This window comes from Eleutherodactylus coqui, chromosome 7, assembly GCF_035609145.1.
Source record: "Eleutherodactylus coqui strain aEleCoq1 chromosome 7, aEleCoq1.hap1, whole genome shotgun sequence".
Taxonomy (NCBI): domain Eukaryota; kingdom Metazoa; phylum Chordata; class Amphibia; order Anura; family Eleutherodactylidae; genus Eleutherodactylus; species Eleutherodactylus coqui.
This window is the reverse complement of record NC_089843.1, coordinates 183894834-183921898: the sequence shown is the minus strand read 5'-3', so window position 1 is coordinate 183921898 and position 27065 is coordinate 183894834. Positions and strand designations below refer to the sequence as shown.

General features: G+C 44.3%; 1 protein-coding gene across 2 annotated transcripts in view; it reads right to left on the bottom strand.

Moving 5' to 3' along the window:
- Positions 1-4677: 4677 nt before the first annotated feature.
- CDKL2 (cyclin dependent kinase like 2) overlaps positions 4678-27065 on the bottom strand; it is a 56392-nt gene continuing 34004 nt past the window's right edge. For both annotated transcript variants that reach the window (XM_066574074.1, XM_066574075.1), the window contains exons 7-13: positions 25237-25325; positions 24042-24165; positions 15984-16282; positions 14066-14147; positions 11574-11709; positions 7515-7621; positions 4678-5486 (exon numbers count right to left, since the gene is read on the bottom strand). In XM_066574074.1, the coding sequence (XP_066430171.1) occupies positions 5421-5486; positions 7515-7621; positions 11574-11709; positions 14066-14147; positions 15984-16282; positions 24042-24165; positions 25237-25325 (903 nt within the window). In that variant the 3' untranslated portion in view covers positions 4678-5420. The remainder of the gene's footprint in view (positions 5487-7514; positions 7622-11573; positions 11710-14065; positions 14148-15983; positions 16283-24041; positions 24166-25236; positions 25326-27065) is intronic.

Genomic DNA, 27065 nt, shown 5'->3' with positions numbered 1-27065 from the left:
CATATGACACCAGTACCCATTCAAAACATTGTCAAGGACTTTCTTTGAAATAAGCGAGAAAGAATTACACCAAAATTGTCCATAAACTCTTGGAGAGCTACAAAATGCTTGGTTGCAACATGATCATCAAGGTTCATTTTCTGTATAGCCATCTTGATAACTTCCTGGAAAACCTTGGTGCGGTTAGTGATGAGCAAGGTGAACGATTCCACCAAGATTTGAAGGTTATTGAGGGTACAATTGCAGGGTAGATGGGATGTACATGGGCTGGGCGACTATTGTTGGAGCATCAGGCGAGATTCTACAGACTGAACCCTCCAGAAAAAAGCTTCATGTGTACCTTTTTACCTTAACCGCTACAATTTGTACACAATTTACCGTACAAAAATAATATATCCTTTGTAAGGACAAGATAAACAAACATTACATTCAGGTAATTTTTTGATTTTTCCATTGTATATACATTTTGTATGATTTTTGAGAAAAATGGAGGGTATCCTGTATCTTAAAAAGTTGATGTGAAAAAAAGTTAGTAAAAAGCAAATGTATGAGCTAAGTCAACGAAAATTGTGTTTCCCAGTGTAACGTGTTTCTTTCACACAAGCTTTATTCACATGTATTCTATGTTTAGCAAACAGTGGTTTCCAGCTCAGGACCCCCCAGTTTTAGCTAAAACTGAGAGTTCTATCCAATTATACTAGGGGAACTAGTTAAAACAATGTTCAACTGAAAAGCTGAAATAAAGAAGAGTTCAACACTTAAAGCCTTTCTACAAATAATAAATGTTAATTACCTTACGGACAGGTTCACATAAGAGTGTTGGTCTTGTGCGCGTAATACCCTGTACCAAAATGCCAGAGGTTGGCCATGTTGCCACTCACGCTACTTGCATGAAATATGCATGCAAGAGAAATCACAGCATCTCTCATCTTGGCACATATTACCCGAGCATACACACCAAGATAGTACATGGCTATGGGTGGCACATAGCCAGTAGGCAATGTCATTGCGTACTGTCTCATTGCGCGTATAGTAGGGCCTTAGTAAATGTCTGCTAGTCATCATTAATGCAGTTATTATTTGTGGTGCTTGTAAATGGAGAGTAAGGCAGCCTGTCCACGGCCGTGACGGAATATCACTAGCGATATTCTGCAGCTGGGGGAGATGGGGGGAGCACTGACAGGTCTCCGCGATGAGCTTATCTAATAGGCTCACTGCGGAGAATCGCGGCATGCTGCGAATCGTAGCAATTCTCCGCTCGTGGACGTCGGGCTTCGCTTTCCATAGTTACCCTATGGAAAGTGTGTCATGCGAGGTCCGCAGGCAATTTATCGCCGCGGATGTCGCAATGAAAACTCGCCCGCGGACAGCCAGCCTAAATGTTCTTATCTCTACAGAAACTCAAAGAAATGTAAACAATGTTAAGAAGTCTGTGAAGTCCATTGAAGCTTGCAGTGCCCTCTAGTGACCTGATAGAAATAGTATTTCAAACTTGCTCACAAGTACTCAGATCAAACATTATATGAAATACTGATGATATGTTCGAACAGTTTACATACAGTAATAGAAAACTGTTTTTGTTTTTCTTGTTTTTTTTTAATCAGTCCCAGACTACACAAATTATGTCTTCATTTTCTGTGTCAGGCCGGGCTCAAAAGACTATTTTATAGCGTATTACGTGCGTAATGTACACACAGGTACTAAGCAGCAATAAATACATTGTTTTTCATTGTGCCACTAACAGCTGCGTATATTTATTTGGCTTATATTTGATTTTATGGGTTCAAGTAGTCTATTGTGCCCTGTACAGATATATTTCTCTTAGGCCTCATGCAGACGGCCGGGTCGGATCCAGCTGCAAGAATTCTCACAGCGGGATGCGATCCGTACTCCTTCAGTGACCCCTGCGGATCAACTCCTCCGGCGTCTCCTGCGCTCTGCAATGTGCCGGCTGCTGCCCACTAGTGACGTTGCTGCGCGGGCCCCTGCAAGGGCTGCACAGAAATAGGACATGCTGTGATTTGTTTACCACGCAAGTTTTCACGGGGTCAAATCATGGATGTCTGCATAGGATTGCATTATTTAATGCAGTCCTATGACAGCGGGCACAGGCGTAAATTCTGCGGGAAATCCTGCCGTGGAATTTCTGCCGTATGTATTTACCCTAACTCTTTGTAAGCTTTATAGAGGCAGTCCTACCTGCCGAAGCATAACACTATGTGTGGATGCACCTGCTTTAATAAAGAGCAAGATTTAATTCCAAGGACCTTACAATGCTGTTATCAGTTGTATGCAGTACAGGTATTGGAAATATTATAGGAAACACTGCCACCACTGCAAATACAATGATTTACTAAGGCCGACTGTCCACGGGCGTAGCGTCTTAACGCAAGCAGATTTCTGCCGCAGGAGAACCCTTCAAAGTCACCACGATTTTCCGCGATGAACCTATCATTATTATAGGTTCATCACGGAAAATCGCGACGTGCCGCCATTTGTATACGCGAGCGGAAAACCGCAGCGGATTTTCACTCGTGTACATCAGGCTTCGCTTTCCATAGTTATCCTATGGAAAGCGTTTCCTGTGTGCGAATAACGCAATGAAGAATCGCCCGTGGACAGGAGGCCTTACTCTGCAGTGCAAATCATTGTGTTTGCAATGGTGGCTTGTATTTACTATGGCCCTATAAGTGTGAGCATATAAGAATCAGTGCAGTCAACCCCACAAGCAATACAACACAATCAGTGAACTATTGTACACTCCCAATTGTAGCTGTATAAACATCATTAATTTAAAAACTTGCTTTAAAAGCAACAAAGTGCATTAATTATAGCCGTGAATGATAGCTTGGGCAGTTGTTTTAACTACCTATTGCCAGGTGCACTCAGCTATAACACTGCGTGTATATACTGATCTATAGCAGAAAACTGATATAGGTAGGACACAAAAAAAGCACCCTGCAGCTACCAGAAAGAGATATACAGGGCATGGACAAAAATATGGAAACAACATTAGAAATGCATGGAATTTTAACATTCACACTGAGCTGTCCTTTTAACTCCTGCTTGGCTGAGAGCTTTCCCACCAAATTTGTGTTTACCTTACCTCTTGCCCTGCTCTGGCTGGCTCTGGGAGCCAGCTGGTAACAGCAGCTGAGTGGCTCATACCCCTGACCCATGGAACCCTGTTGCTTGGGCAGTTGTTCACTTTTGCCCGGCAGCATCTGTCATATTACCTCAACTTAAAATCAGTCTCTACATGTCTAAAGGCATGCATTTCGCATGGTGTTTCTATATTTTTGTCCACCCATTTTAAGTGCAATATGGCAGTATCTTAGCACGCTCCCCCCAAAGCCTATATGTTTTCAGGAATATACTGATTGATTGTTTGATTGATTATTTAGACTACATTTTTGCTTCTCTCAGCCATACATGAACTAAAGAGTTATTTTTCTGTCCTAGACAAAGAGCTAAAGTCCATGTTTAAGAAGGTATTTAAGATGCTTATGTCCTAAGAGTAATTAAAGCATTTCTTTGTCTTAACGCCGCTTGAGGGCGAGCACCCACTGGCGTTTTTTTACCTGCGTTTTGCGTTTTTCCTGCACAGGCATAGAGATAGCATGTGTTCCTGTCCACTGGCGTTTTTTTTGCGTTGCGTTTGCCTTTTTAACATAGGAACTGTCAGTTGCATATGTGTCCTTATCTTTCTCCTAATGCACCCATGAATGTCAATGGAAATTAACGGAAAAGCTGCGAAAACGCCGCAAAAACCGCACGGAAGAAACGCGGCGAAAACGCTGCGTTTTTTTTCCCGCGGAAAACGCAATCGCCAGTGGGTGCTCGCCCTGAAAGTGGGCTTCTCTGGTTGCTGATATTCAAGTCAGATGATGTTACCTCCCAGTGATGCAAGGTTAATCCATGGAGAAAGTTTTCTGTTAAGTCGGATGTTGCTACTTTTCCAGTGATGCAATGTAAGTTGTAATCTTTACATATTGATAACGTGTGATGTAATTTGCAATCTTTATCTTTTGTAAATAGATATTATCCTTTCTATTATTCTAGATAGAATAATTCCCAAAAAGCACAATTATTCACCACTATGCTCGACTATCACCTAATTTGAATAAACTATTATTGTTAAACCTTCCATATTGTCGTATTCTCTTTAAAGCCGTCTGAACCTAAGTCTTACTCCTTAAAGCAAAACATATGTACAAGGTTGTTCTCAACCTACAAAGCATAAGTGGATCCTCCAATGTACAGAAGTTCATGGAACAGCAATGGCAATAAACATCCAGCTGAAGACAAATGAAGCTTATTTCACTTACTGCTAAGGAGCTCAGGAGCTGATGCAAAGAATTGGAAGGTGAAGAAAGCGCTGTATCCGCAGCTCATTTCCAGTCAAAATCCACACCAATTGAAAGCTGCTGATTTCACAGCATTTCCGCCCCATGAGAACGTACCCTAAAGGGCTTGTCCAAGTTATAGCTTATTGGTCAAAGCCCTTCTGCATGCAATAACATAACAAATAGTGATATACTCACCTCAGTCCACAAAGGATCAGTTCCCTGTACTACAGGAGCCAGAACATTGATAACATGCTTGCAATCCCTTCTTTCTGTGAAATACCCATAATGGAGGTGCTCTTTTATTGCATGAATTGCACAGTGAACAAGCTGTAGTAAGAATCTGTTTATTACTTCTGACAATCATCGTCACTACGGTTATAAAGCACCTACCTTCCATAGAAAATAGTACTTGACATTTGATACCTGTACCACAAGGGGTACATATTTATTACGCAATATACGAGTCAGTTTGGACCAGAACAATCCAGTGGACAGACCTTTAAACTTATCTTTACCTTTATCTTTGTAATATACTTTTCAGAACAGATTATCACATTTTCCTCCACACTGGGGTAGTGAAGACACTTGTCCTCCCATAACTGTATATATTACCTGATTTTCTTCATATATAGTATTTGAGTCATTTGCCATAAGCTACACATGCTGCATTCTCGAATGATAAAGTATACTGAAATAATCCCATAGAGTAACATGTAAATATCATTGAATCAAATGCCTCCTGACAAAGGCATAGCTCCAATATATCAATTTCATACATATAGTTATATATTAAACAAGTCCTGTTTAATGCTGTCTGATATCCAGACCAGTAAAGCTATACTGAACGTGGCATCTATTATTATCCATTAGACAGAATGTACCTTTATGCAGTGCTTAATGTAGAACGTTTAATATAGCAATGTACTGCATTGTCATGAATGTAATCTGCAACACTGCGCCCCAACACTAGGCTCCGAGCTTGTCCCGGCCCAGAGTCTTTATTTAGCCATTTCACATTTTCACAAAACTTGTCACGTTCTTGCCTCTTGTACTTGATTCTAAAATACTCTGTTAATGTTCCACTGGGGGGAAATTTGCTTCTGAAACATCCGTAGAATCTTGTATTGAATTTCCAAACTGCAAACAATAATAAGATAGATGATAAAATAAGCTCGTGTGGTAGATTTCCAAAACTCTTTAAATTGAGTGGATTAGGGTTGTTTCACATCTGTGATAGACTCTCCGGTCGGAGATTCCGGGGTGAATCCGGCACAAAACGCTGCAAGAAAAAGCACTGCATGCAGCGTTTCTTCCGGCTAAAAGCCGGGCAGCTGAGCAGAAGGCAAACAGACCCCATTAAAGTCAATGGGGTCCATCCGGCGCTGTTCAGTTCAGTTCTTGGAGGGAGCCATTCAGCCACAAGGATTCTCCTTTCCTGCTCCATGAACGGAGCAGAAAAGCGCAACCCCTGAAAGAGGTGTGAAACCACCCTTACATTTAATAAGATGTTCAGTACTTATTAGATGACAACTTAACAACCCTTGAAAGAGCCTTATCACTTGTTACAATGTGAGAATGGCAGAGCGAGGTTGTACTAAACCATAATGCCGCCTTCACACAGTGCATTGCAGCGGAAAACCCACAGCGGGCAAGTCTACACCTAAATGGTGCAGTTTTGCAGCTTTTTCTATTGCAGATCTGCCGTGAGTGTTAACCCTTGTACTTCAAGGGCTGAAATCCACAACATAAATAGGCATGCTGTAGATTTAGATTTTCAAAAAATGCTGCAGGTTTTTGATATCTCCACATAGCTTTTACTGTAAATGCGGCAGAATTACCAAAATAAAATATATAAATTTTGCAGCATTTACAGCTTGTGTGAAGCCGGCCTAAGGGTACCGTATGCTTGCAGATAGGGCAGATGCTGTGGAACTATACAGCGTTTGATATTACCAGCAGTGTGGATGGGAGTTCAGGAACATCCACATCGTATATTGATCTGCAGTACAGATTTTAAATACTGCAGCATGCCAATTTATACTGCGGATTTTCAGCTAAATTTCACCTCTTCAAACGAGGGGTGCGGATTTTGATTAGGACTTGCATTAAAATCCACAGCACATTTTCTGCAGCAGACAACCCGCCAAGTGTGAATTTAGTCTAGAAGGCAAACTGCAATGATAGTGACTTAGGCCTGTTTAGTGATAGCTAACCATTGAAAGGAACGCCTCTATAGATTCCTGTGCTTGTTTGCTCTTAAAGGGGTATTCTGGTGACATTAAGTTATGGTTGATAGGGAATAACTAGCGGATTATGAGGTCTGACAGCTGAAAACCCCACCAATCGCCAGAAAGGGGATCCCATGTTCCCCAAGAGACTGTCAAAATGAATGGAGCTGTAACATACATGCTTGGCTAATGCTCCATTAATTTCAATAGGAACGCTGAAAATAGCTGAATTCAAGTGCTTGGCAACCTCTGGTGCTCTAATTGAAATGAATGATACAGATGCAGCTCTTAAGCAACATTTCAAATTAATGGAATTGTTTGTAGTTCACAGCAGCACAAGGTGGTATGGAGCGGTGCTGCGAAGGCAAAACTTTGTAGGGAGTGCAGCAATAGACTAGCACTATGTTCCTTTTATTCTTAGGATCAGTAGGGTCCCAGAGAACAGAGTCCCACTGATCATAAAGTGATGGCATAGCTGGCGGATCATCGCCTGTGGATTACTAGCTGCTTTCCTCACTGTTACTCTACTTCGTGTTAGTGGGGGAAAGCTATGTGCAGGTGACAGCCCGACACATTTAGGAATTTATATGCTGCATGTTATATTCTTTATTACTGCTCGTTAATATGGTCCTACGGGACGCACTTAAAGAGGTTTTCCAGGAGAATACTATTGATGACCTATCATCAGGATAGTTGATCGGCTGGGCTCCGCCGCTCAGGACCCTAACCAATCAGCTAAGTGGCTGCATGCTATCAGCACTACAAATACAGAGGTCAGAGCAAAAGCAGTGGAAGCCTGTAGTGGCCAGTGCTTGTAACTGCAGAAACGGTTCCCATTGTGATGCACACATAAAAATGGCACATGGCCATTCTCTTTAGATATTTGTTTTCAGATTTTCTTAGCTTTTTTTTAATAGTGAACTTTCAGTTATCTGACCTGTGGCAAAGTTGTGCTGGTGTTGTGGAGGTCAATCATAGCAAGAGAAGGGATCCGAGACTCTGGTATTGTCTTGTTCTCTTTCCTCACCAGTTTTGAACTACGAACTAGAAAACAATGAGGAAATTATTATTATTTAATGGCTAATATCACAAATATTTTAGTAATAGCATTTAAATACTGCAGGTAGAAAAACGTGGATGTTCAGGAAATGAAGCTCATTCAGAAGTAAATACAAAGTTAGACAACATTTCTTTCTGAAAAATCATTACCTCAATATATCTACTTGTGGATTTGAGTCTTACTCTTTTATTCCCTTATTACCCACACCAAAAGGGAATACTTGCTAATGAATGGTCTTTAACAAGTACATGTATGACGTATTCACCACATAACACAAATAATCCCTAAGGAACCCACAAAATACTAACAGCAGATCAGGAAGGGTATTGTTTCTCATTAAGGAGAGCACCTGGAAGGTGTGAGGAGACTTACAAGAAGATTAAAATCGATAAATCGCCAGGCCCAGATGGAATACACCCAAGGATACTAAGGGAACAAAGTGATGAGTTAGCTAGGCCGCTATACCTAATATTTCTAGACACTATCAAGACAGGTGTTGTACCATTGGATTGGCGCATTGCCAACGTGGTTCCAATTTATAAAAAGGGGACCAAAAGTGAGCCTGGCAACTACAGGCCGGTAAGTCTCACTTCAGTAACGGGAAAAATTTTCGAGGGGATTCTGAGAGACTCCATCGATGAGCACCTCAAGGAGAACAAGGGAATAACTCCTCACCAGCATGGATTCATGAAGGGTCGCTCATGTCAGACAAATCTGATCAGTTTTTACGATGAAGTAAGCTCTAAGCTGGACCAGGGGGAGTCTATTGATCTCGTATATCTGGACTTCTCTAAAGCGTTTGACACCGTGCCACATAATAGGCTAATATACAAAATGAGACAGCTCGGACTGGGTGAAAACGTGTGCAATTGGATTAAAAATTGGCTCAATGATAGAAAGCAGAGGGTGGTAATAAATGGCTCATACTCCGATTGGACCACAGTCACTAGTGGGGTGCCACAAGGTTCAGTATTGGGCCCCATTCTGTTCAATATATTTATCAACGACCTGATAGAGGGGCTGCACAGCAAAATTTCAATATTTGCAGATGACACAAAACTATACAATATAATTAAAGGGGTTGTCCCGCGCCGAAATGTTTTTTGTTTTTTTTTCAATAGGCCCCCCGTTCGGCGCAAGACAAACCCAATGCATGTGTTAAAAAAAAAACCCGTTTAGTACTTACCCGAATCCCCGCGCTGTGGCGACTTGTTCCTTACCTTAGCAAGATGGCCGCCGGGATCTTCACCCACGATGCACCGCGGGTCTTCTCCCATGGTGCACCGTGGGCTCTGTGCGGTCCATTGCCGATTCCAGCCTCCTGATTGGCTGGAATCGGCACACGTGACGGAGCTACGAGGACCAGCTCTCCGGCACGAGCAGCCCCATTCACCAGGGAGAAGACCGGACTGCGCAAGCGCGTCTAATCGGGCGATTAGATGCTGAAATTAGACGGCACCATGGAGACGAGGACGCTAGCAACGGAACAGGTAAGTGAATAACTTCTGTATGGCTCATAATTAATGCACGATGTACATTACAAAGTGCATTAATATGGCCATACAGAAGTGTATAACCCCACTTGCTTTCGCGGGACAACCCCTTTAATGCAATGGAGGACAATGTGCAGCTACAAACGGACCTAGATAAGCTAGGGGCTTGGGCAGAAAAATGGCAAATGAAGTTCAATGTTGATAAATGTAAGGTTATGCACATGGGCAGCAAGAATGGATGTTACCAATATTCGCTTAATGGGGTACCGCTAGGGAAAAGTGATATGGAAAAAGACCTGGGGGTACTAGTGGACTATAGATTAAACTGGAGTAACCAATGCCAATCAGCTGCTGCAAAGGCAAATAAAGTTTTGGAATGCATTAAAAGAGGTATAGGGGCGAAGGACGAGAACATTATCCTTCCATTATATAAGGTATTTGTCAGGCCTCACATGGAATACTGCGTACAGTTCTGGTCACCGGTGCTCAGGAAAGATGTTACAGTATTGGAGGGGGTTCAAAGAAGAGCAACTAAACTAATACATGGAATGACTGGACTGGAATACCCAGAGAGGCTATCCAAATTGGGACTATTTACTCTAGAAAAAAGAAGGTTAAGAGGCGACCAAATAACCATGTATAAGTACATGAGGGGACAATACAAGGATCTCTCCCAGGATCTGTTTATACCCAGGACTGCAATGGTAACAAGAGGGCATCTGCTACGTTTAGAGGAAAGCAGGTTTCATCACCAACATAGAAGGAGATTCTTTACTGTTAGAGCAGCTACACTGTGGAACTCTCTGCCTGAGGAGGGGGTGATGGCAAAATCCTTAGAGGAGTTTAAAAGGGGACTTGATGTCTTTCTGGAGAGGAAGGATATTATAGGCTATAAATCCAAGATTATTTGTTAATCCGGGTATACAGGCAGGTAGGAACTATTAGGGGTTGATCCAGGGAACAGTCTGATTGCCATTAGGGAGTCGGTAAGGATTTTTTCCCCCAAAAGGGCTAATTGGCTTCTGCTCTTGGGGTTTTTTGCCTTCCTATGGATCAACAAAACAGGAGGCTAGACAGGCTGGACTAGATGGACATTGTCTTCATTCAGCCTTACGAACTATGTTACTATGTTATCCATGCTCCTCTGGGAAATATGCAAATAGAAAGATGGAACAATAGCTCAACAGCGCCAACTATCGGAAAACAGAATTCCTTCAAGTCAATGTCAGACATTTTAACAGGCTTTGTGACAATGGCTGGGAATTGTGAGCCAAAGCCAGAAAAACCATGCATACACAGCTGTTTTGGGGCAATTGCCCCTCATCATTGTGCCGAAGGTTTCTGCTGGCAATCACCCTGAAACAGCTGTGTGCATGGTTGGCTCACAATTCCCAGTCATTGTTACCAGACTTTTTAAAAAGTCTGATATTGACTTGCAGGAATACTGCCTTCCAACAGGTGGCGCTGTAGAGGTATTATTCCATCTTCCCATTTACAAATAGCAGAAACATGCTGTGGATATCTTTTTCCGGAACTGGAGAACATCTGACAGAATGTTCCAACCATAGAAAATAATAGTTTAGGCTTTGTTCACTTTTGTGTTTGTGTTTCCTATCAGGTTTCTGTTGCTCTTTGACAGACAGAATAGCACAGCAGATTGTACCATTCCATTTACAACTTTTCAGCAATGACGTAGAGACAAGGATTTGAACTTACTGACCTCAAAATTGCTGTTGTTCACTGGCTGCCACAGCTACCACTTGATGTCTGTAGTGTGCTAAACAATGACTGTCAGAGGACCAAGGCAAATGATTTCACAATTAAGTATAATGAAAACAAAGGTTTGGTACCCTGTTAGCCAGTAGACTCACATTTGACAATTAAGTATATCATCTTTTGTTATTTTAACCAGACTCTGTCGACCGCTTCCTTCTATTATAAATCTTCTTGACATCGGAGACAACTCCCCACATATAATATCCCATCCTCACAAGACATTTTGCTCTCCTCTTGTCTGCTCTTCCCATCATCTTCTCCAAGATTTTTCCAGATTCTGGAAATCACTGCCCCGACAAATAAGACTCTCTCTCACCAAACTCTTACAACAACCTTTTCAGAAAAGCCTACAGCCTACTTTAACTCTTCTCCAGTACACTATCATATGAGCACCTTCTACACTTGTCTACTGTCTTCTTTCCTCTTTCGTTGTAGATCGTAAGTCGTCCTGGTCAAGATCATTTCTTATTCTGTTCTAGTGTCTTGCTTTTGTAATTTATGTACAGTTTCCAGGTAGTTAAGGACTTTACATTAAACAATTAGCAATTATCTGAAATGTATTAAAAGCTCAAAACCACTTTAAAGAAACATACACTATATACTATAATTAATCAATTAAAATTAAATGTAAGACTTTTAGATTTGAAGAAAAATGATGACAGAATACCACTGTAAAGAGATCCAACATCCGTGCTCTTCAGTTCGGGCAAGTGGCCGTAGCTGAGTTCTGGCAGTCTCATGTCAGCTCTCGAAAACTCCCATTTTTTCTTGCTTAGTTGAAGAGGGCTCTTGTCATTGCACATCTGCATTTAAAAGTGTTATCAGTACCTGACATAGTAATATTTATGTTAGACATGTATATTTAACATAACATTTATGTTAACACAGGTCAATATGCCCCTCATCTACATATTACCCCAATATCACTGCTAGTGGTTAAGGGACATACATTACAAAGTATTTACAATGATTGGAATGATATTCAACCTATGAAACCTTTTTGATTGTTGCATTTGCTGTATAAGTGCATTTCTTGCATGTTATGATTGTATCACACAATCAGGGATAGTTAAGGAAAATTAAAAGCAAAGCTTCAGTCCTGTTGCAATATTGTCAAAGCAAGTATGCAGTCAGGAGCTTAAAATTGATATGTAACTCAGTACCTGCAGAGGAAGCAACCTGAACCAATGATGAGGTAGGCTGTGCTCCCCAGTTTACTTCAGATTAGACACGGTAGCTAAATTATAATCACAGCTCCATCAAATCGGAGCTGAGCTAAAAAGCCAAGGAGCCTGATCTGAGGAAAAATACATAGCAGTAAATTATCCCCTGTAGGTACTGGCTTACACTATCCTACCAAACGTATTGGTCATCCCTAATGGAACGTGTCTTATTAGCACCTAAGATGCAGACCACTGCAGGTTTCAGACATAGTTTGTGATGGAAACTATTAGATATATTGGTTATTCCGCTGCACACAAGCCATACATTGAAAAGTGCAATGCATCGGCCCATCTACAACGGTGCAAAGAACATTCTCGTTGGGCAGTTAAGCAATGAAAGAATGTTCTATGGAGTGACAAATCACGCTACACCATCTTCAAATCAGATGGACATACCTGGGTGTGGAGGATGGCTGGGGAACACCTTTTGCCTGTATGTGTTGTGCCAACAGTTAAGTACGGTGGAAGTTCCAGTATGGTTTGGGGATGTTTTGCGTGCTCTCACTCTATTGGTTGTAGTGGAAAGAACCATGAACATGGAGGTGTACCTTGACATTCTAGACAACAATGTGCTGCTAATAATGTAACAATACTCTGGAAATGGTCAGCAATACTTCCAAGTAGAAAACATGCCTTGTCACAAATCCAATGCTGTTTTCATGTTGGTTTGAGGAAAGGGATGTTCCACGAGTCCCAAACTGAACCCTATCATGGACATCTGTGGGAAGCTGGATCGTCGGGTCAGGAACAGCATTTATCTTATTTGAGAGAGCTCACCAGACAATAAATCGTCTTGCAGGAGGAATAGATACTCACCTCTCTTCAGCTGCCGAAGCTCAGATGCGTCTTCTCCTGCTGTCCCCTGCTCTGTAGTGCTGATCTATCAGCAGGCGGGGATTTAAAATGCCCGCCTGTTGAAAGACCTGAATGTGATTGGCTGAGGTGCTCAGCCAATTACAGGCAGCTCTCCCCGAATGAATTACAGATGAGAGCTGCCTGTGATTGGATGAGCACCTCAGCCAATCACATTCAGCTCTTTTAGCAGACGGGGATTTTAAATCCCCGCCTGCTGATAGATCAGCACCACAGAGCAGGGGACAGCAGGAGAAGATGTGGCTGAGCCTCAGTAGCTGAAGGGAGGTGAGTATCTATTTTTTTATTTTTTTTTAAACACTTTTACTGTTTTTTCAGGGAAGGGCATATATTTAAAGCCCTTCCCTGAAATCAATTGACAGGGGGCCAGCAGCAGAATCCTCTACTGCAGCTGTCATGTGTGACAGCTGCAGTAGAGAATTGAAGAATTCCTCTGCTGCATCTGTCACAGATGTGGGAGATGTAGCAGCAGGGAATTCTTTTTACTAGCAGGGGTTAAGGAAACATCTGCCGCATGCAGCAGATGTGTTCTTTATCCTCGCAGGGGAAACAGCAGCGGTGGACAGGTAAGTTTACTTTTAATTTTTTTTTTTTTACACTAAAATTATTGTTTTTCAGGGAAGGACTTATATTTAAAGCCCTTCCCTGAAAAACAATGCAGGGGTGTTGGCAGACCATTGTTTTCAATGGAGCCGCCGGCAGCAGCGGCAGCTCCATTGAAAACAATGCACAGACCTGGATTCACACGTGTTTTTGCACGTACATGGGTGCGCACTTATGTACGCATCTATGTACGCACAAAAACGCGCTCGTGTGAAGCCACCCTAAAGCTGATTTTTTCGTCATCAATTTTCAATTCACTGATTTTCCCTATATATTTGCCTCTTCTATGTAAGAATCACCAGCCAGAAGCCCATTTTATGGGGTAGTTGTCTTCGCTGTGTATTGCTAAGTACCTCTTTATTTTAGATTTTTTTGGGGGAAAAAAATCCCCAAAAACCCACTAGGTATAAAACAACAACATACGCTTTTATTTTATGGATAATATGGTGTGCCATCTTACCAGTGTTGTAGTGTTCGGGTTGTAAGGCTTTGCTCCATTTTTCTTTAAAGAACCGACAAACACCTTTCCTCTTTCTTCTCCTCTTCAAATAAATACAAAATTTTGTGTTTACTAGCACTCTAGTAATAAACATAGCCCCTGAGAAAAGTCTATTTTATAGTACATTAGAACTTGGTCATATAGCATCATAAGCTGAATATCTAACTTTGTTTTTAGGCATAAGATTCCGTTTTAGTAAAGGAGTTTTCCGGGACTTTAATATTGAAGGCTTATCCTTAGGATAGGCCCATTAATATCAGATCGGTGGGGGTACGAATATCAGCAACCCCACTGAACAGGTGATTAAACGGGCTTTGGTGCTTGGCAAGCCTGGTCACTCACAGGCATAGCTTCATACATTTTGTAGTGGCTGAGGTGCAGTAAGCTGCAATACCAGGCACAGATACTACCAAATGCAATGAAGAGGATGAAGCTGATTGGTGGAGGTGCCTGGAGTTCCGATCCGATATTGATGGGCTATCATAAGGATAGGTCATCAATATTTAAGTCCCAGAAAACTTTTTAACCGTAAAAATTCAAGCTAATGTAAATATATCCAAAAAATAATCAGCTCATCTATTATTAACCCATAGCCTAAGACCAAAAGGCATGCCAGGAGAAATTCAGATAGTTGGAACAACATGCAAGAGCAGTACATTTCAGCACACCCGGGTTCCATTCAAATTTCCATTGGTGTTATACATTGTGTTTGTTTTTAAATGCCTCAATAAATATGGAGTCTTTCCAGGAGTTTTCCGAGTCTACCATTTCTGTAAATCCACCTCTCCCTGCTCTTGCTGTATCCTGCGGCATTGCTTCGAGTCTCCCCTCTGCCATTAGATTTACAGGCTTCCCCAGCCTCTTTATGGGAAGTCACAGGCGCTGCAGCCAATAACAGTCTTCAGCACTTGATCACCGAGCTGTTATTGGTTGCAGCTCGATGTACCTTCCTGGATTGGAGGTTGAAATCCCCACCTCCAGGAAGGGCTGGCTGTGATTGGTTCTGGAGTGCCGTGACTCGGGCAATAAGAGATGGAGCTCGATGAACCAATCGCAGCCATTCAATGATTAATTTTTGTGCGATGCAATGCAACAGAGAGGAAGGCTCTATAGGGAAACATGGGCTACAAGACCTCAGAGGTCCTGTGCATATCACAAAACAAGCAAGGTTTTTGACTCGTAATGCTGCAGGCTAAAAAACATTACAAATGTGAGGGAACCCATAGGAAAACATGGGCTTCAGATACATGCGATTTATAGCATTGTCACATTGCAAGAAAATCGCATGACTTTATTGATCGTGTGAAGGAGCCTTGAAAACACAACATGTGCTACTATTGTCTAAGCTGCATGAAATATATGCTCACCAAAGTTTATGGAAAGTGATTAAAATATGCATACATCCGTATTTCATCAGTATTTGTTATCTATGTGCCTCTGTATTTGTATACATTGGTAATACTTATCCAGTGAGCTGAAGCAAAGCAATTAACGTCTACTGCGAGATTTCTTTGTCGGGTCATTTGAGCGATTGTTCGCCCTATAGTTGTCCCATGTAAAGCCACCCTTACTCCTACCTCTCCAATGAAATAAACTTCTACACTTGGCCAACTCGAAGATGTTTATAGCGCAGTCTAGCTGTCTTCAAACAAGCAAACTGCTTTACAAGTCCAGAACTGTAGAGTTATTGTATGTTACTTATTACTACATCTATTCGTCATTTGAAATGTTCTTGACATTGAACATCAATCTGTCTAAAGTCCTAGTAATCTTTCTCTTATGCGGTGATAGTAACATTGAATATTTTACCATATTATTATCCCGTCATATACAGTGGCATGGGGGAAAAATAAGTTACACATACGCACTCTTCAGTTACCTGAAGCTTATATGGCCAGGTACCGATGATGCATTGGTTGAGGACATCAGATGAGGAGAGATGGCAGTAAGATTGTAATTGATTGGAGGAATTATACTACATGCGCTTTTTTGATGGTCTAAGCTGGTGCTGGACTCCTTCAATGCGAGATAAGGCATTGTTCTGTTCTGATTTGATCCGTTAAATAAAGTGCTAGCATTAGAAGCCACATCAATCTTCTCACACTTATCTGTATCCATTTTAATTATCTTGACTTTTAAAGGCTTTGCATCCTTTCCTTTAGATTCTATGTTGAAGTCCTATAAAAAAAAAATAAAAGCAAAAAATGTTAGCTCAAAACTGGCTAGCCTAAATGGGTTGTCTAGGATTTTTACTATTGATGACTTATCTACAGGATAGTAAAACCTTGTAGTTAGAAGCACAGACCAAACAAACTGTGAATACAGGGAAGTGGTTCCAAATGCATGCCCCCCCCCAAAAAAGGATCCTGACCCTGGATCCAATACCACAGCCAACAAAAAAGAGGGTCAAAACATTGCTGTCTGCTATGAAGGAGGAATAAAGTTGCATCACGCTGGATGTATTTTGCTCCATTTATGCTGCTCCATTTATGAATTCTTTTTTGTTAGTTATCCACAGGATAGGTCATTACTGCTTGATCAGTGGGGATAGATCGCTCAGGAAGCCTGCCAATTAGCTTCCAGCACTTTCCACAGTGACAGTGGGCCCGGGATTCTGAGCGGCGACCCCTGCCGATCAACGATTGATGACCTATCCTGAGGATAGGTCATCAATAGTAAAAATCTTGGAAACCTATTTAAATAAACAATGTATCTGTGGCCTGAGCTATGCAAGTGTCACTTTCAAGATTCTGCCCTGTGACCTGCATTTGAGTTATTTTATCCTTTAGAGTACAGGCTCATAAATATCTATATGGGTCCTTCGTCAGTTTGATAAAGATTAGAGATGAGCGAGCATACTCGTCCGAGCTTGATGCTCGCTCGAGTATTAGGGTGTTCGAGATGCTCGTTACTCGAGACGAGCACCACGCGGTACTCGAGTCAATTCCATTTCCTTCCCTGCATGTTTAGTGCCATTTTCTGGCCAATAGACATGCAGGGAAGGCATTACAACTTCCTCCTGTGACGTGCCAGCCCTATCCCACCCCCCTGTAGTGAGTGGCTGGGGAGATCAAGTGACCGCCAAGTACTTAAAGCGGTCCCGCCCGCCGCTCGCCTCAGACTCACACTGGGAGAGATTAGGGAGAGTGCTACTGCTGCAATAGGGAGAGTGTTAGACTACTGTTAGCGTCTTCAAGGACCCCAACGGTCCTTCTTAGGGCCAGATCTAACCATGTGCATTACTGTTGTGGCTGCTGGGAGCAGTTTTGCACAATTTCTTTTTTTTTAATCTCAGGCTGTGCAGGCTATTACAGCTATAGCGTTCTCAGTCTGCAGTCAATTATACAGAGTATAAGGGCAGTACTGGTGAGGCAGGGACAGTGGTAGTGTAGAATCCTGTCTACAAGAACCCCAACGCTCCTTATTAGGGCCACATCTGACTGTGTGCATTACTGTTGTGGCTGCTGGGAGCAGTTTTGCACCAAAACATTTTTTTTTCATCTCGGGCTGTGCAGGCTATTACAGTTATAGCGTTCTCAGTCTGCAGTCAATTATACAGAGTATAGGGGCAGAACTGGTGAGGCAGGGACAGTGGTAGTGTAGAATCCTGTCTACAAGAACCCCCAAAAAAGCTCCTTCTTAGGGCTACCTGTGACCATGTGCATTTTACTGCCTGGCTGCTGGGAGTTGTAGTGCCTCACTATTACCCAGCTAGGCCTTTCTGCAGCCTTGTGTATAATTTTTTTCTGACTGCAGTTTGTGTTACATAACTGCTGTCAGCCTCCAACTGTACGCCAATATTTCCATAATTTTTTACACCGCTCTGTGTGTGCCGTCAACTTCACGCACAGCGTGCGGTGACAGCCCCTGATAAAGGAAAAGTCATACACACGCCATATAGCCTGTATTCTTTTTCAAAATTTTTTTAAAAAAGCTCCTTCGTTTGGGCTACCTGTGATCGTGTGCATTTTACTACCTGGCTGCTGGGAGTTGTAGTGAATCACTATTGCACGGCTAGACCAGTTTGCAACCTTCCTTATTCTTTGTTTCTGCCTGGAGTTAGCGTTACATAACCGCTGTCAGCGTGAAAGTGTACGCCAATAATTCCATAATTATTCACACCGCTCTGTGTCTGCCGTCAACTTCATGCACAGCGTGCGGTGACAGCCCCTGATAGAGGGAAAGTCATATACACGCTATATAGCCTGTATTCTTTTTCAAAAAAATTTAAATAAAAGCTCCTTCATTGGGCTACCTGTGACCGTGTGCATTTTACTACCTGGCTGCTGGGAGTTGTAGTGAATCACTATTGCACAGCTAGGCCCATTTGCAGCCTTCCTTATTCTTTGTTTCTGCCTGGAGTTAGCGTTACATAACCGCTGTCAGCGTGAAAGTGTACGCCAATAATTCCGTAATTATTCACACCGCTCAGTGTCTGCCGTCAACTTCACGCACAGCGTGCGGCGACAGCCCCTGATAGAGGGAAAGTCATTTACACGCTATACAACCTGTATTCTTTTTTTTAAAAAAATTAAATGAAAGCTCCTTCGTTGGGCTACCTGTGACCGTGTGCATTTTACTACCTGGCTGCTGGGAGTTGTAGTGAATCACTATTGCACGGCTAGGCCTGTTTGCAGCCTTCCTTATTCTTTGTTTCTGCCTGGAGTTAGCGTTACATAACCGCTGTCAGCGTGAAAGTGTACGCCAATAATTCCATAATTATTCACACCGCTCAGTGTCTGCTCTATTCGTAATGCACAATGCTGAGGGGTAGGGGTAGGGCTAGAGGACGTGGACGCGGGCGAGGACGTGGAGGTCCAAGTGAGGGTGTGGGCGCAGGCCGAGTTCTTGGTCCAGGTGAATCGCAGCCAGCTGCTGCGGGATTAGGAGAGGGGCAAGTTTCTGAGGTCCCCAGCTTCATATCACAATTTTTGGGTCCACATGGTAGACCTTTATTACAAACAGAGCAGTGTGAGCAGGTCCTGTCATGGATGGCAGAAAATGCATCCAGCAATGTATCGACCACCCAGTCTTCTACGCCATCCACTGCTGCAACTCTGAATCCTCTGGCTGCTGCTCCTCCTTCCTCCCAGCCTCCTCACTCCCTGAAAATGACACATTCTGATGAGCAGACAGACTCCCAGGAACTGTTCTTGGGCCCCTGCCTTGATTGGGAAAAAATGGTTCCTCTCTCACCTGAGGAGTTTGTCGTGACCGATACCCAACCTTTGGAAAGTTCCCGGGGTCCAGGTGATGAGGCTGGGGACTTCCGACAACTATCTCAAGAGCTTTCAGTGGGTGAGGAGGACGATGATGATGAGACACAGTTGTCTATCAGTAAGGTAGTAGTAAGGGCAGTAAGTCCGAGGGAGGAGCGCACAGAGGATTCGGAGGAAGAGCCGCTGGACGATGAGGTGACTGACCCCACCTGGTTCGCTAAGCCAACTGAGGACAGGCCTTCAGAGGGGGAGGCAAATGCAGCAGCAGTACAGGTTGGAAGAGGCAGTGGGGTGGCCAGGGGTAGAGGCAGGGCCAGAGCGAAGACTCCCCCAACTGTTTCCCAAAGCACCCCCTAGCGCCAAGCCACCCTGCAGAGGCCTAGGTCTTCAAAGGTGTGGATGTTTTTCAGTGAGAGCGCGGCCGACCGACGAACAATGGTGTGCAACCTGTGTCGCGCCAAGATCAGCCAGGGAGCCACCAGTACCAGCCTCACCACCACCAGCATGCGCAGGCATATGATGGCCAAGCACCCCACAGGGTGGGACGAAGGCCGTTCACCGCATCCGGGTCACACTACTGCCTCTCCCCCTGTGCCCTAACCTGCCACTCAGATCCAACCCCCCTCTCAGGGCACAGGCACGAGCGCCTCCCGGCCTGCACCCACACCCTCACCTCCGCTGTCCTCGGCTCCATCCAGCAATGTCTCACAGCGCAGCGTCCAGCTGTCGTTAGCGCAAGCGCAAATACGCCGCCATGCACCCCCACGCTCAAGCTTTAAACGTGTACATTGCAAAATTCATCAGCCTGGAGATGCTGCCGTACAGGCTTGTGGAAATGGAGGCTTTCAAAAACATGATAGCGGCGGCAGTCCCACGCTACTCGGTCCCCAGTCGCCACTATTTTTCCCGGTGTGCTGTCCCAGCGCTGCACCAGCACGTCTCCCACAACATCAATCGTGCCCTCACCAACGCGATTACTGGGAAGGTCCACTTAACCACGGACACGTGGACAAGCACTCACGGGCAGGGCCACTATATCTCCCTGACGGCACATTGGGTGAATTTGGTGGAGGCTGGGATCGAGTCAGAGCCTGGGACCGCACACGTCCTAGCCACACCCAGAATTGCGGGTCCTTCCTCGGTTCTGGTATCTGTGGCGGTCTATGCCACCTCCTCTAAACCCTCCCCCTCCTCCTACGCAACCTCTACCTCTCAATTAAGAAATGTGAGCAACACGTCGCCAGCAGTCTGTGTGGCGCGGCGCGGCAGCACAGCGGTGGGCAAGCATCAGCAGGTTGTGCTGAAACTACTCAGCCTAGGTGACAAGAGGCACACGGCCCCTGAGCTGTTGCAGGGTCTGACAGAGCAGACCGACCTCTGGCTTTCGCCGCTAAGCCTCCAACCGGGCATGGTCGTATGTGACAACGGCCGTAACCTGGTGGCGGCTCTGCAGCTCGGCAGCCTCACACACGTGCCATGCCTGGCCCATGTCTTCAATCTGGTGGTTCAGCGGTTTCTGAAAAACTACACGCACTTATCTGACCTGCTCGGCAAGGTGCGCCGCGTCTGCGCACATTTCCGCAAGTCCACCACAGACGCTGCCACCCTGAGGACCCTGCAACATCGGTTTAATCTGCCAGAGCACCGACTGCTGTGCGACGTGCCCACACGGTGGAATTCTACGCTGCACAGGGATCTGCTTATACTGCTGCCACAAGGATGTTACTGGGGTCTTCCTATACTTCTGCTACAGAAATGTTACTGGGATCTGTCTATACTATTACTACAGAAATGTTACAGGGGTCTGCGTATACTTCTGCTGCAACAATGGTACTGGGGTCTGCCCATTCTTCTGCTACATAAATGTTTCAGGGGTCTGCTTATACTGCGGTGACAGACATGTTACTGAGGTCTGCCTTTACTTCTACAGAAATGGTACTGGAGTCTGCCTATACTGCTGCTACAAAAATGTTACTGGGGTCTGCCTATGCTTCTGCTACATAAATGTTTCAGGGGTCTGCTTATACTGCTGCTACAGAAATGTTACAGGGGTCTGCCTATACTGCTGCTACAGAAATGTTACAGGGGTCTGCCTATACTGTTACTACAGAAATGTTACTGGGGTCTGCCTATACTTCTACTACAGAAATTGTGCTGGGGTCTGCCTATACTGCTGCCACTTAAATGTTACAGAGGTTTGCCTATACTCCTGCTACTGAAATGTTACAGGGGTCTGCCTTACTGCTGCAACACAAATGTTACAGGGGTCTGCCTATACTGTTACTACAGAAATGTTACTGGGGTCTGTCTATACTGTTACTACAGAAATGTTACTGGGGTCTGTCTATACTGTTACTACTGAAATGTTACAAATACTGGGCTCTGCCTCTACTGCTGCTACTGAAATGTTACAGGGGTCTGCATATACTGCTGCTACAGAAATGTTACAGGGGTCTGACAATACTGCTGCTACATAAATGTTACTAGGGGGTCTGCGTATACTTCTGCTACTAAAATGTTACTGGGGTCTGCCTATACTTCTGGTACGTAAATGTTACAGGGTTCTGCCTATACTTCTGCTACAGAAATGTTACAGGGGTCTGCCTATACTTCTGCTAATGAAATGTTACTGGTGTCTGTCTCTACTGTTACTACAGAAATGTTACTGGGGTCTCCCTAGACTTCTGCAACATAACTGTTACTGTGGTCAGCTTATACCTTTGCTACCGGAATATTACAGGGGTCTATCTATACTATGGGTGCACTAAGTCTTCCGATCGCTGTGTTCTACCTATCTGGCCCCCAAAAAAACCCAGACTGACTAGGGCATGGAGTGTGGGCCGAAGTCAACATGCATTTTCTCTCACGTAACCTCAGCTATCCGGGGCACTGCAATGGGATTTCTTTCTGTACTGTCTGTGGGTTCCTGTAAGCCACCCATGCTGTGTGTGCACACAGACTTGCCATAGCGGAGTTGTACCTGCCTGGCACTTTAAAAAAAAAACTAGACTGACTAGGGCATGAAGTGTGGGCCGAAGCCAACATGCATTTTCTCTCACGTAACCTCAGCTATCCGGGGCACTGCAATGGGATTTCTTTCTGTACCGTCTGTGGGTTCCTGCTAGCCACCCATGTTGCGGGTGCACACAGACTTGCGATAGCGGAGTTGTACCTGCCTGGCACTTTAAAAAAAAAAAAACAGACTGACTAGGGCATGGAGTGTGGGCCGAAGCCAACATCTATTTTCTCTCACATAACCTCAGCTATCCGGGGCACTGCAATGGGATTTCTTTATTTACCGTCTGTGGGTTCCTGCTAGCCACCCATGCTGCGGGTGCACACAGACTTCCCATAGCGGAGTTGTACCTGCCTGGCACTTAAAAAAAAACACAGACTGACTAGGGCATGGAGTGTGGGCAGAAGCCAACATGTATTTTCTCTCACGTAACCTCAGCTATCCGGGGCACTGCAATGGGATTTCTTTATGTACCGTCTGTGTGTTTCTGGGAGCAACCCATGCTGTGGGTGCACACAGACTTCCCATAGTGGTGTTTTACCTGTCTGTCCCCAAAACACTGACAGACTTGGGTAGGGTGCAGAGTGCAGATGGCTTACCCCTTGCGTTGTCGATGAGGTATCCGACACCCAAACAGAATGAGTAGTGTGTGGACACATGGATTCCCCATTGCTATGTCACTCGCAGCACCTTGGGCCCCACAAGGTGTTTGCTGGGACAGGGGCTGACCTAGGGCCCGCTCACATACTTCCCACACGAAGTATTGCTGCGTTGTGGAGATGTGTAGAAGTGCTGGGCTGGCAGCTGAGTCCCCTTTATGCCCACATTTGCAGCTCCTGACGGAGGTGGCACAGGATTGGAATGAAGATCAAACATCAATCTATTATCAATTCTCAACAGCATTGTGGGCTATCACCCACACTTTCAAAGAGGGTCGCTGCCTGCCCCTGCCAACCCTCTGCAGTGTGTGCCTCTGGTTCCTCCTCATGGCAGACGCACTTATAAATAGACATGAGGGTGGTGTGGCTATGAAGCCAGCGTGTGGCATGAGGGCAGCTGAAGGCTGCGCAGGGATACTTTTGTGTGCGCTGCGGACGCAGGGTCGTGCGGGGGGGGGGGGGGGTGTTGGGCAGCATGTAACCCAGGAGAAGTGGCAGCGGTGTGTCCCGCAGGCAGTGCTTGTGCTTGGTTGCAGGTAGTGTGGTGCTTAGCTAAGGTGTGCCTTGCTAATGAGGGTTTGTCCGAAGTAAAAATTGTTAGGGGGGGGTGGTCCACTCTTGCTGCTATTGTGGCTTAATAGTGAGACCTAGGAACCTGAGATGCAGCCCTGCATGTTGCCCCTCGCCTGCCCTATCCGTTTCTGTGTCGTTTCAATCACTTTCTTAGATTTTCACAAATGAAAACCTTAGCGGAGCACCTGTCATATACAAAAGTGCTCGAGTCGCCCATTGACTTTAATGGGGTTCGTTACTCGAAACGAACTCTCAAGCATCGCGGAAAGCTCGACTCGAGCAACGAGCACCCGAGCATTTTGGTGCTCGCTCATCTCTAATAAAGATCCTTTTAATATGTCTTTATGCTTAATGAAGGCTAACTGTCCTTAATGAAGGCTAACTGTCCTTAATGAAGGCTAACTGTTGAGTTCTTGTGTTGCCAAACACACTTATACATCTGCTGTGATAAAAGAAATATAGATTCATACCTGTATGGCTAATGCTTTCTTCTCTCCTGGATAATCATCTTTTTTGCAGTTTTTTATTTTCCGGGGTGGTGATGGATTGTCTTTAGAAAGCTTCTGGACTTTGGCACTGATTTCTTGTGAGAACCTTTCAAGAACGTTACAAAAAAATGATTATATCATACAGTTACATATCATGCAACCTGCATTGCAATCTCTTAAAGGGGTGGTCCAAGTTGTGGGTTTTTACTAAAAAGCCTTTGCCAACGAGTAAAATAACAAAATGGAATATATTCACCTTTCCTTGCTCCCATTGTATCCTATGCCACTGCTCTCGGTCTCTACTATGACGTCAAATTTACAGGCTGCCCCAGCCTGTTTACGGTATATCATAGGCACTGCAGCCAATAACAGCTTGCTACTCTCTGTTATTGGCTGTGGTGCCTATGACGTCCCTTAAACCGGGTGGGACTACAGCTTGCAAATAAACAATGCAGTGGGGGACTGAGCACCAGCATGGGACATAGCAGGAGTTGGGAGAGATGAGTATATTCCAGTTTATTATTGTACTGCATCGCAAAGGCTTTTTAGTAAAAAGCCATAACTTGGGCAACCCACTTAATGAATATTATTTCACGGCAAATCGCAAAGTTCCTCCCCACAATAAACTTTACAGTCCCTGCTGTGTTAACTAGAATATTCCAGCAATCCACAAATGCAGCTTAACCATAAAATATTATGTTCTAATAGGACATCATTGACCATGTTGGATGCATTGCTATTGTAGCAATTCCACACAAGAGGTACAAAAGATTGTGTGTAGGCAAAGGTATGCAGTAAGCCTCGTTCAGACGGACTTATTGTATCCGTGTTTAAGGGCACTTTTACATGGGCTGATATAGGTGTTTGACAAGCGCTGATCATCGAGATTGATGCTTGTTTACATGGCCTTTAATGGCCCCTTTACAAGGACTGATTTTAATGTTTAATAAGTGCCAATCATTGAGTTTTACAAAGGCCAATTCAGACTCATACAGTCATTTATCCCCCATGCACTTTCATCGCTGTCGGCAGCACATTTCCCATTCACACAGGCAGATCAGTTGCCTAGAATGATGATTTTTCTGGCTGCACAAAAGACGTGATTAGCCAACAAATATGCATTTGTATTGTATCCTTTTAGAAATCACAATTTGCTAACAAGTAGCTTCTCACCCACCTCTCAGAGAAGCCATCCTTCTTAAATAAGTCATGCTGCAACAAAATCATACATGATGGCCTTCTGTCTGGATCAATTTGTAGGCAGTTCTGAAAAGAAAAAAAATGGTAATTGTTAAGTAGTTAACCAGGATGCTTAACCCTTTCCAATCCAGTGTTGGCCCTTGTTGGACATTAAGATTTCCCTCCAATATCGGATGAGGGTCGACAAATATTTCTAACAGTATGCAGGACAGTGCTCCGGTGTCAGAGCCTGTTCTGCATATGTATGTTACAATGTACAGGCCAGCGCTCCATCCGTATACTGTAACATACGTATGCAGAACAGCCTCTGACATTGGAGCATTGTCCTGCATACTGTTATAAACATGTGTTGGTCCTCATCCAACATTGGAGCTATGCAGGGAAATCTTAAACCTTTCCAATCCAATGTCGAGCCTGCCCCGACATCATCATTTCCCTCCACAGCTCCGATGTCCTGGCAGGCCCGACACTGCAGTGCAGGAGTGCATCTGCACAGCGTCAGATCGTCAGACACATCGGGTGCAGATGCACTCCTGCACTGATCCTCATCAAGCACCCCCAAGGAGAAGGCAGAAAGGGTTTTTAATCCTTTCTGCCTTCTGCTTTACACATTACATAGCGCTCAATTAGCGCTATGTAATGCACAGAGATTCAGGCCGGCGATCATGTGACCGCCGGTGTTACCTGACTCCCAGCGGTCACATGAACGCTGAGCCGGGAGCCTGCACCGTGGGGAGATCTGCTTACCTGTCCGGCGTCTTCCGCATTGTCCCTTCTGCCTCCCGGCCCTGCGATCATGTGACCACTGGGTGCCACCTGACCCCGGCGGTCACATGATCGCCGAGTCGGGAGGCAGAAGGGAGAATGCGGAAGACGCCGGACAGGTAAGCAGGTCGCTCCATGGTGCAGTGAGCACCTGCACCCTCCTGATCTGACAGAAGGGAAAATGTATTTTTTCTCATCCGTTCTGCCCAGCTCCAATTTATTTGGAGCTGGGGAGAATGGATGAGAAAAAATAAATGGATTGGAAAGGGTTAATGTCAGACGAGGGCCGACACTGGATTGAAAAGGGTTAATGTTCACAAAATCTATATATATAAAATTGAATGTATGTCTGTCTGCGTGCGTGCGTGCGTGTGTGCGTGCGTGCGTGTTTGTCCTTTATGCGCTACTACACCATTCATCCGATCGCCATGAAACTTTGGGAAGTTGTTGAGTACACTCCTGGGAAGATTATAGGCATAGTACAAATATCCTACGATAAATGGCGCGCGAGCTTCGTCGAAAGTTACGCCCCCCCCCCCCCACGTAGATCGAATAAGTAAGCCACCTGCTATTGTGATGTCATCACTGATGTCATCAACATCGGACGCCCTTGAACATGCCCCAACATGTTCTATAAAGCTGCATTGTGATGTCATTAAGGCTCTATTATGACACGTACAGCTTGGAACCACTAGAGCACGCCAGCCAATTACCATTGGAGTTGGAAGTGGGTAAACAAGTACTAGGATATCTTCCTAAGAAGCCACAGCAGCCGGATAAATTGTATGTTCCACCCAACGGCTATCTTATTCAGCCCGCAAGGGGGAAGCAGCGGCCTACAAAATCTAATTCTCTCATTTCCTGATGTCATAGATAGATAGATAGATAGATAGATAGATAGATAGATAGACTGTATGCAATAACCCTGATAGATAGATAGATAGACTGTATGCAATAACCCAGATAGATAGATAGATAGATAGATAGATAGATAGATAGATAGATAGATAGATAGATAGATAGACTGTATGCAATGACACG